The 12,052-nt window shown below is 34.7% G+C and overlaps 1 protein-coding gene across 1 annotated transcript in view; it reads right to left on the bottom strand.

Moving 5' to 3' along the window:
• Window positions 1-12,052, bottom strand: part of LOC136849552 (general transcription factor 3C polypeptide 1) — a 1,135,756-nt gene that overhangs the window by 692,513 nt on the left and 431,191 nt on the right. The window contains 2 exon segments of the mRNA XM_067122889.1: window positions 525-739; window positions 8,453-8,763. Of these exon segments, the coding sequence (XP_066978990.1) occupies window positions 525-739; window positions 8,453-8,763 (526 nt within the window).

Raw genomic sequence — 12,052 nt, 5'->3', positions numbered from 1 at the left:
TTTGTCTTCCCTCATAAATGGAGACAGGCAACTGTATGAGTACTTAATGGGTTTGTACTAATAAACTATGTTTTCACAATAAAACTATGTATATAGTTGGTATACAACTGGTTTGTATACACAAACCTATAACTCTTGTGCACTCCTCCCTTCCCCTCCCTCATGTAATGGGGACTAGTATACAAGAGTGATTATGATTAGCATATCTACAAGAATCAGGGAGTTGACTACACATGCACAGGATGCTTTTTTCTGTGAACCTGAATGTATTCTGCATGGGTGAAAGCTACTTTTTTAATTAAAAGGGTTTTTATGAAAACTAATTTTATATAATGCTTTTAAGCTGTGGAAAGACATGCATACATCATGTATTCATTCATTTTTACCTTGCTGGTCAGATTCTCGTATTTTCTTTCACATTAAATATATGTAGTTTTCTACAAAAAAGCACTGGGATATTAGCAGTTAATGTGTTTAAGAAATCTAGAGACAAAAAAAAAAGAAAAAAACAGTAAAGTTCTTACTTCCATGAAATTTCTGGACTAAAAATTGTTGGATAACTTGACAGGTCTTCATCATGCAGTTGGGCTTCAGGTGAAGATTTTGAAATAGCTTCCCATGCTTTCTCCTGATCCAGATCTTCATGACCACAGTAGCCATAAACAATATAGAACAGTAATTTGTGTAATTCACACATTCTAACAAACTTGGGCCCTAAACTAGCCCTTGATGGTAAGACCTGGAAGAGAGTAAAATGTCATAAATACCCCCAAATACTCAGGCCAGTATCATTAATTCTTTTTACAGAATATCACTTAACCCTTAAATGCCGAGCCTCTATTTACAAAAGTGTCTGCCGTATGCCGGCGGGGTTTGGGAGTTAGCGCCGAAGCAGAAAGAAAGTTTTTTTCAAAAAATCACAGCACGCTTAGTTTTTAAGATTAAGAGTTCATTTTTGGCTCCTTTTTTTCTCATTGCCTGAAGTTTAGTATGCAACCATCAGAAATGAAAAAAATATCATATATAAATATTGGAATATATGACAGCGCGAAAAAAAATTTCATATATAATTGTATACAAATCGTGCTGTGAGCAAAACGGTTAAAATTGTAAAACGATCAAAGCAACACAGAGAAAATATTATCACAAAATGATGCATGAATTCATAACGTGCTGATGTAAAAAAATTTTTTTTTTTTTAAATTCACCATAAATCGAAATATTGTGTTAGAGACTTCCCGTTTGTTGCAAAATGAAGGTATATGATTGAATATTACTAGAATGTAAGATTTTTAGCTTACAATTGCATTTTTCGACCATTTCGGTCGAGTCAAAGTTGACAGAAGGTTGAAATTTCAGCACTTATCGTGATTTATATGAAGATATTTCCAAACTGATAAAAGCTACAACCATGAGTTATTTTTTGATGTATTCTACAAGAAATTGCACACATTTTCATATATAAAACTTTATGTAGCAGCTAATAAAAAATGGTGCAAAAATTATGACAAAGTGACTAAAGAAATTCTGAGATTTTCAGCAGAGTTAGCGCACGCAGAGGTAAAGAAAAAGTTTTTTTCAAAAATTCACCATAAATCGAAATATTGTGCTAGAGACTTCTCGTTTGTTGCAAAATGAAGGTAAATGATTGAATATTACTAGAATATAATAGTTTTAGCTTACAATTGCATTTTTCAACCATTTCGGTCGAGTCAAAGTTGACCAAAGGTTGAAATTTTGGCACTTTGACTGTGATTTATATGAAAATATTTCAAAACTGATAAAAGCTACAACCAAGAATTAATTTTTGTTGTATTCTACATGAAATTGCGCACATTTTCATATATAAAACATTATGTAACGGCTAATAGAAAACGGTGAAAAAATTACAACAAAGTGACTAAAGAATTTCTGAGATTTTCAGCAGAGTTAGCATGCACGGACGTAAGGAAAAGGTTTTTTTCAAAAATTCACCATAAATCAAAATATTGTGCTAGAGACTTTTCGTTTGTTGCAAAATGAAGGTAAATGATTGAATATTACTAGAATGTAAGAGTTTTAGCTTACAATTGCATTTTTCGACCATTTCGGTCGAGTCAAAGTTGATTGAAGGTTGAAATTTTGGCACTTATCGTGATTTATATGAAAATATGTCAAAACTGATAAAAGCTACTCCCATGAGCTATTTTTTGTTGAATTCTACATGAAATTGCACACATTTTCATATATAAAACTTTATGTAACGGCTAATATAAAACTGTGCAAAAATTACGACAAAGTGACTAAAGAATTTCTGAGATTGTAAGAGCCTGATGCCGTCTCTTCCAAACACGTGCGTGTTCATGTGTTTATCATCCATCGGAGTGGCGAGACATTTGACATCTTCACAAACAGAAACATACAAACAGTTTGATACAGAAGATTCGTTGGAACATCATGAGTACATGATTAGAATGCTTGCATGGCAATGCAAGTAGTGGTGATTGTACATACATCAAGACATCAATGGTTAGGGAGAAACAGACGGAAATATTGTATGGTTGATATTGCGTTCCTTTAGAGAAAGAAAATGAGATGCTCTTGTTGTTTTGTCCACTCCAGTGGACGACGAACACACACGTGTTTGGAAGAGACGGTGTCAGGCTCTTACAAGATTTTCAGCAGAGTTAGTGGGGACGTAAGGAAAAAGTTTTTTTCAAAAATTCACCATAAATCGAAATATTGTGCTAGACACTTCTTGTTTGTTGCAAAACGAAGGTAAATGATTGAATATTACTAGAGAGTTTTAGCTTACAACTGCATTTTTTCAACCATTTCAGTCAAGTCAAAGTTGACCGAAGGTTGAAATTTTGGCACTTATCGTGATTTGTATGAAAATATGTAAAAATTTATAAAAGCTACAACCATGAGTTATTTTTTTGTATTCTACATGAAATTGCACACATTTTCATATATAAAACTTTATGTAACGGCTAATACAAAACAGTGCAAAAATTATGACAAAGTGACTAAAGAATTTCTAAGATTTTCAGCCCAGTTACCGCAGACGCAGACGTAAGGAAAAATTTTTTTTTTTAAATTCACCATAAATCGAAATATTGTGCTAGAGACTTCTCGTTTGTTGCAAAATGAAGGTAAATGATTGAATATTACTAGAATGTAAGAGTTTTAGCAAACAATTGCATTTTTCGACCATTTCGGTTGAGTCAAAGTTGACCAAAGGTTGAAATTTTGGCACTTATCGTGATTTATATGAAAATATGTCAAAATTGATAAAAGCTACAACCATGAGTTATTTTTTGTTGTATTCTACATGAAATCGTTCACATTTTCATATATAAAACTTTATGTAAAGGCTAATAGAAAACGGTGCAAAAATTACGACAAAGTGACTAAAGAATTTCTGAGATTTTCAGCAGAGTTAGCTGATGCTTTCTTTTGGGATAAGAAAGAAATTCGCACATGCGCAGCTGGGTTCCGCTTGTAAACAAAACAACGGCGTGATCTGTGAACTCCCAGCATCCCTCAAGGCACGTGATTTAAAATTTTTCGCAAACGAGGCTTATAAGTATTTTTCCGCAATATTTAAAAAAACTTTTTGTAGTCGACGTATTTTACGTCCACTTGGCACCCGACAGACAACTTTTGTCGACATAAAATACGTCCAGTCGGCGTTAAAGGGTTAACTGAAAAACTTTGTTTTGTGAATAGTGACTCCAGTGGCACCTCAATTTAATGAACAGTTGAAGGGTCTCCCCATCCTAACACAATACAGTACTGTACACTATACATACTTTACAGTACTGTATTTTATAGAGTACAGTACTTTATTAATATAAATGATACATAAAACCTAAATAAATTGTGACGATAATAGTTGTTTTTCCTACTTTTGAAACTGGTAGCATAGGCTTGAGGTGATGGATGACAGGAGGAGAGGCAGTGTGCAATTGCAGGGGCAGTAGGCCATCAATGTCCTCTTTGGCAAGGATTTCTTTAGCATCACTTTCTTCTTCATCTGGGGAGGAAGCAGTCAGTGGAGGTGGGGAGGCTCTTGAGGTTGAAGGCACTGGTTTGGAGGATTGGTTTAAGGAAGTTTGCATTGTTTTTCTTTTCTTTTCATTGTATGAGACAGTAACACTGGATTCCATCACTGATGGTTGTTTTTAATTTTGAGAATCTCAGCACTTGGGTCCTGATTTCCAAAAATAGTTGAAGCTTTCTCTATAAGAGAAAACCCCTCAGCCATCAATTTCATTTCAAACTTCTTTAAAGGAAGAGGTTCTTCATCTTCATGTTCTTCTGTTCTCTGCATTTCTTCCAGCCCCATTCATTAACTCATCTGAATGAGACTTAAACAGCTCTTAAAAGTCCTCTCCCCCTAAGTCAAACTGTGGCTTTTCACTTATGTCAACAAGACTGTTAGCAATTCCCTTTGCCTCCTCTCCCTGATTAAATCCTCAGAAGTCATTGACAAACTGTGGGCATAAAGCCTTCCATGCTCCATTCATGCTGATCCAACTTACTTCACACCATGCAGCATCGCAATTATAAATGCTATATCCCTTCCAGAAGTCATGTAAGGTCCCACCAAGATCTTTCACTTCCTTCAATGCTTGCCTGCAAGTACAACGGGTGTAATATTTCTTGAAATTGTCTATTATGCCTTTATCAATCGGCTGAAGGAGTGAATTTGTGTTGGGGGTAAACAATTTTCACATTCGGATGGCAATCATCCGAGTGCAGTAGGTGCCCAGGTGGATTATCCAAGAATAAGAGAATCTTGAAAGGAATCCAATTCTCCCAGCAGTACAGCTTGACTTCAGGAACAAAGTGATGGAAAAACCAGTCTTCAAATATAGCAAGTCACCCAGGCTTTGTTATTGGACATCCAGATTACGGGTAGAGAGATCTTTGTTATGTTTTTCAGTGCCAGTGGATTTACACTGCAGTACACTAAGAGCAGTTGCCACCCAGCTGTAAGGTTTGCCTATCCTTCACCGCCTTATATCCTGGTATCGCCTCCTCTTCACGGATGATGTATGTTTTTTCTGGCGTTTTTCCCATTAAAGTCCTGTCTCATCAATATTAAACATTTGCTGAGTGGTATAACCTTCCTTATAAATGATTTCCTTGAGCCTCTTGGGATATTTTTCAGCTGCTGCTTTGTCAGCGCTCACTGCCTCACCATTAATGGACATGTGATGCAAGTTAGCATGTTTTTTAAAGCGATGAAACCATCCATAATTTGCAGCAAATGTTTCATCCACAGAACTTTTGCCAGCCTTAGCCTTCAAGACGTCGAAAAGGCTCTGAATCACCAAGAGGCTAAGTGGTACAAACCTTTATCTCTGGTGTTCCATTCAGATACCCAGAAATTTCTCTATTTCTTCTACCAGCTTCCTCCTTCTTTTGCTTACAATTGTTGACTGCAATTGCACAGCACTTTCAACATGTCCCGTAATTTGCTCCTTGTTCTTAAAAGATTGTGTCAACAGCTGAACGATTCATATTATATTGCATGCTACTGCCACCATTGTTTCACCACTATCTAATTTCTTTAAAATAGTCACCTTAGTTTCCATTGAGATACCTTGCTGCTTTTCACCACTGCCACTATCTTCACTTGCCTTTCACTTGCCATTAGCTGCCATGATAGATAAAGGATGGGCTAAATATTTCAAGATAAAATCACAGGAATAGCTTGAAGCACAACAGAGCACGTCCTACCACTAGGGTAGCAGCAAAAATTGTAACTAACCAGACTAGGTGCACAGAAAAAAAGGATGTCACCCGATTTTGTCCGTAAGTCAGCATTTAAGCAGACGTAATGACAAGAATCAGTAAAAATAAGAAGAAATAAAAGCAAACAATTCCTGAGCACATACATACAGTACAAGGGTATATATCTTTACATTTACTGCACAGTTGGCTTGCATACAGGGTGTTGCAAAGGTGGGGTGAGATAGGCTTGACTAGGGTACAGTAAACCCCCGTATTTGCGTTCTCATGGTTCGCGGACTCATGCATTTGCAGGTTTCTCTGTGGAACATATTTAGCCATTTTTCGCGGAAAATTCACTCATTCGCGCTATTTTTCACTGAGAAATATTCATTAATTACTGTATTTTCATATAATTTTCATGAATAAATGCACTTTTTGTGATAAAACTATTAAAATACTCAGGTATAAGCACTTTTACAGGGTTTTTCTTGGTTTAAGCTATCAAAATGGGCAGTTCTAAGTGTTTTTACAGGGGTTTTAAGTATTTGCGGATTTTAGCTATTCACGGGGTGTGTGTGTGTGTGTGTGTGACGCATCCCCCGCGAATACGGGGGATTCACTGTACTGGGTGGAAGAAGGTGCTGGACATATTTGGGCAGGTGAGTCTCGAGAGGCAGAACCTGCAGAAGATGCTGGAGATACTGGGGTAGGTGAGCCTAGTTCTTAAATATATATTTATATTCTTAAATATAAAAGTGAATGTTTGTATTTTTGTGTGCTACAGAAATCCAAACCACTACACCGATCTAGACAAAATTTGGCATGTGTCCATCATTAGACACAACTTAGATTATAAGGTAGGTTTTAAACCCGTACCCCGACCCCCCTTCCCTTTCTCTCTTCCCCATTCCCCTTCCCTGAACCAGGGCTGGTGCTGCCCGTAGACTTAGTAACTAATGTGGTAAATAAACTCTACAGGTTTATCATACCTAATTTCATGTACCTGAGACCATAGAAAAATTTAATTCGGGGAAACAGTGGGGTTACTGACAGACGATAATATGATTTCTTACATAAGTGCAAAATTACTTGAAGATATTGACAACACAAACAAATGACTTGGTACTACCTTTAGCTCTTGTTTACTTTTTTGTTCAGTTGCAACTGTTCAATTTGATTACTTTGGTACTGCATGTACATATGAGTCAAGGACACAATGAAATGATTAAAACTGAATAATATCTGTAAGTCTTACTCTTTCTAACAATTGTAATTTTGCATCGCTCTCTCTCTCTTCATACCGTTGAGAACTTGGTATGTATCACTTGATTTCTACAGGTTGCTCATATCCAAAGTTTGAACTCTACACACAGAACATAATAAAGTTGATATACCTAAACAAAATACAATTAATATAATTGTATCAATCAGTAAACATAGAATATTAGACATTTAACAAAGATTTTCTATTACTGTATAGCCCAGGCTCTAGTAGCTTACAATGCATTATGGATAGTGTAAAGATTTTTAAATTTTTGTATGCCATACAGTATTGCTGTACTACATCTTTAAAAAGCCCTGCACACATACAAAGATTTGAATGAAATGCTTATTAGATTTTCAATATGGAGGTACTAAAATGTAGTACAAAATGATAGCTACTTGTTACATATAAAATCAGCATGTGTATACACATACATGATTGTTTGCACATGTATATACATACATGCATCACACTGCTTTGTTTTTGCTTGCCTTTCTCATTCTTTCTTTCTTTGGATTATTCTTTATAAAAAAGATTTTTCAAGTCCAGCCCAAGTAAGCAGTTTCAGCAATTCTCACGAGAGAGAGAGAGAGAGAGAGAGAGAGAGAGAGAGAGAGAGAGAGAGAGAGAGAGAGAGAGAGAGAGAGAGAGAGAGAGAGAGAGTTTATAAGTATACTGAAGAGTTGTTTGTTATGTATAAGCATATTTAGTGTATACAGTACAGTTATGCAGTACTGACAAGGTAGGGGAGTAAGAGTAAAAAGTATCCATTTGACATCCACAGAGTATTTTTCATTTTATCTGGAAATTTTCATGATTTGGCAGGGCCTTGAATGTATCCATTTGGATATAGGAGAGATTACAGCAATGAACTGTGCAAATCCAAAGACTCTGAAGCAGCTAGAAAAAATAAAAGCCCAGAGATGCTAATGCTTGAATGACAACAACCAGTCTACAGATTGTGTGGAAAGAAAGCATTGGTGAGGTTTGGCATAATGAACATAAATTTTTGCACATTTTTCTCCCAGTTTGGTTGCATACACCTTTCCACATCAATGAAAGTTTCAGCATTATGTCTTTTCATTATGAAGATCATTTAGTGAATCTCAATTCGATGTGGGGAATTAGTTAGCATCTCTAAAGATTTCAGGATGATATTTTGGTAAGTTAAGGATAATTTAGCACATCACAATTATTAGCACTAAATTGAATATATGGTTTACTATCCTTCTCTGAGATAACTACAAACACTCCTTAGTTTATTATCAAAGTTAGTGCAATGTTTCTAGAATGGTCGGATAGTTTGTGATATCTATGGGTAAATTACAGTATTTGCATAAGGAAGGCTATTATTTGTGTAAGAAAGCAGAGAAAATAAAATTTGAGTGTTTGCTATCACTTGAAAATCTTTACGCACAAAGAACAAGATCCTAGTCCTTTGAAAAATAAAAGGACAAAACTCACCTTCTTAGGGCCTTCACTAGTACTAGCTTCTGGAGATTTTTCTTTTGAAATAGAAAGTTCTTGCTTGGCTGTGACTTGGTGCATTTGCTTAAGCTCTTGCATGCTTGCTCCAACTGAGGTTTGATCCATGGGGTTAACATTTATTTTCTTATCACTTTTGCTATGGCCAGGTACATCAGGGTCTGAATTTGCCTTTTTCTGCTCTCTTGAACTTGTAATTAATCCTCCTTCTGACTCTTTCTTTGGTTCTGCTTTATGAGCAAGGAACTTGAGTTTTTGTTGTTCTATAGCAGATTTCAAGTGTGGGCTCTCTGTAACAGAAAGTGTCTTGTAATGCTCTATAAAAGACAGAACTCAAACATATTTCTTTTTATAACTGTTATACAGATTTAATAAATTAAGGAATTTGTAGGAAAGGATGGTTAAAAAATATCTGATGGAAATTTTAGACAGCAACTGATGAATGGAACGTAAGCATAGACTTAAATTCCAAAAAGAGCTTTTTCATATAATTACAGTGAAAATAAAAAAAGCAAGTTGCTTCAGCATGCATAAAAAGGTACAAGGCAATTGTCTGCTTGGCAGTGTAGGGTCCCACGTGGACCCAACACACCGTCATCTTGCCTAGCTTGCTAATCTCCTCACAACATCTCCACGTGCAAAACACGCGGACACAAGAAACACTGGATACGTCAGGCATCTTTTGTACATAAATCTCCATTCATTTTATTGTCATGTTAAATGTATCTTTATTACCATATGCATTACAAAGTCAGCATTTCAGCCATATATACTTTAGCTTCTGTCATGCCTTGTATATCAATTTATATGTATATATTCATCTGTCAACAAACACAAATGATTGTGTGGTGACCTCTGTTTTCGTTCACCTAGTGTTGGATGCTACATTTCCGCTCACAAGAGTTACTGACCTGTCTGCTTGTTGTCTGAATAAATTAAGAAGTTTGTAGATGCATGCTCTTACACATGCCTTCACTACAGCAGTTCAAACACAATCTAACTTTTTTAACGTAACTGCCTTCACATATCAATATGCTAGGGTCATATTACCAATATATAAAACTTTATTTTGGAGTACAATTAATAATGACTCAAAATTACCTTCCTTGAGAGTCAAGATTATTGATACAAAATCAACACTAACCCAACTGATATGCACTGACATGTGCACTAAGTGCCTGGTGATGTACATGTAGAATTGTAGAAAATGCCTTTCCAGGACAAAAAATCCAACTCCTTGCCTAAAACTCCAGGATGTCACCATTATTAGGTTTATATTATTACAGTATATATGTTGGCATCCTCTCATATGACTTAACAAGACCAACAATTATGGTCAGATACTGGATATATAATAAAAAATACCTTTTGTTTGTCTGAGACGCATTCTTCATACCGAAAACTACATGATTATACTATAAAGATTATTTTGTAATTTAATCAAACCACTGAGCTTATTTATTGAGCTCTCACATGACTGGCCTGAAAGATGTCTTTATTAATGGTAATTTATTTTTTTATTTTATAACGATGTTATAATTGAAAATGATGAATATTTTGACAAAATTACTTTAACTGATTTGTTGCCAAAACTTTGTTGTCCACTAAATTTACGACATTCACACAAAACATGTTTAATAATGTTACTCTACTAGTACATTTAGGGATGGATCATGTCATATTTGACAAATAGTCAAACATCCAGAGTCAAACATGACTGACCAACTCAAAAACAAGTCAAAATTACTTGTATAGATCTGTCCTTCTAATATTATGAATTCCACATACCAACATTTGGATATGATTTGTTTTAATTTGTTACTATCGTGGTTCATTGTTCCATATATTCTGCCATTTTTACAGTGGGTTTTAAGAATGTTATATATCAATAATAGGAATAGCTACATGATGTTGTCACAGCACTCCCAGCTTTGGTTGTTTTACTGTCTTCATTTCCTTTAATGCCTACAAGGATAGAAATCCAACCTATTTCTAAACTTTTACCATCAAATAACATGTGAAGAAAAAACTCTGTTTGTTTTGCAAAATATACTGTAATCAATTTTGGATGGTTTCTATAGCACTTCTAATCATTAAAAATTACAAATTTCCACAATGGTGTATCTTCAATAATTTTAGTGATAATCTTATCGCCAACAATTCTGCTGTGAAAACAGACCAAGGAAAATTGGTCTGTTTTGTTGGACATGGTTGTAAATCCAACGCCTGATGAAAATTTGGGCCCATCAGAATATACTGTACAGTATTGCCCAATGTGGACTTTTACATCTTACATGTTCAGCAGCGTGTTGTTGATAATGTTCTGGGGTACATGCATAGTTTTTAGATAAATATTTCAAGCACATACAGGTTCATATCTTATGTACAGTCCAAGGGCGAGGAAATTCTATTACTGGAAGAAATCTTGCACTGATACTTGTTGACTAAAACAGTCTCTTGTATATCTCTGTGACCAAAAAATTTTTGTTGGTGAATCATCAAATTCTTTAGAAGCTCGAATTTCAAGTCAATGGCCCCTGTGGGCTTATTCCATATGAATGGGGCTCATCTTCTGAATAATAATAATAATAACAATAATAATAATAATAATAATAACAATAATAATGATAACAATACAGATATAATAATAATAATAATAATAATAACAATAATAATGATAATAATACAGATATAATAATAATAATAATAATAATAATAATAACAATAATACAGATATAATAATAATAATAATAATAATCTACTGCACTATACATTATTACCAAATCACAATGAAGAAGTTAAGACGTGGTTCACCACTTTCAACTTAAGTTTGGGGAAGATTTAAAAGCTCCAGTGCATACTCTGAGTCCCTCATTATGAAACAGATCCAAACATTTTACAGTTGTATCTAAGAATAAACTGTACAACTGACATCCATGGTCTAGAACAGTCCATAGTCTAGAACAGACTTTGTACGCAAAGTCGAGAGTTGTTTGAAACTACCCAATTTGTGCAAGATAATTTCTTTATCAAATTCAACGCAATGTTGCATTTGGGTTTTATTTAGCCTATATGGGCCTTCCAGTTTAGGTATGTCAACACTTGCAGTATGCTTAAAAGACTGCTGCATGACTTATGGGTATACGATAATGGCTATTGTTTATGGAACCCTGTAACTCACAACCGCATATATTTATTTTTTGATTTAGTCCTAATTAAATCATTTGAGTTTGTTGGTTATACATTAAAATTGCTGAAAATATTTATATATAAAATAAAAATACGAAAAAATTTGGAAATTATACTTTTTTAAATTGCTAAGATTTTATTATGGAATCAATCTCATTTTGTAACATTGAAAATTTCAGTTACTCTTATATTCTTAGCTGTTGGTACTATTTGATAAGCAAACATAGCTTTAACTAAGCCAAAAAAAGAAATACAACATAAAGAATTATGCCTCTAGGTTCAAAATCAACGGAGCCTTAGAAATTTGAAGTTGCAAAACTACTTCTGAGAAAAAGACACCCTAAGTGAAAATGGTTTTTTGGTGAAGTCTTGGCAGTATTTGGAGACACT

Source organism: Macrobrachium rosenbergii, chromosome 21, assembly GCF_040412425.1.
Source record: "Macrobrachium rosenbergii isolate ZJJX-2024 chromosome 21, ASM4041242v1, whole genome shotgun sequence".
Taxonomy (NCBI): Eukaryota; Metazoa; Arthropoda; class Malacostraca; order Decapoda; family Palaemonidae; genus Macrobrachium; species Macrobrachium rosenbergii.
This window is presented reverse-complemented; position numbering and strand designations above follow the sequence as displayed.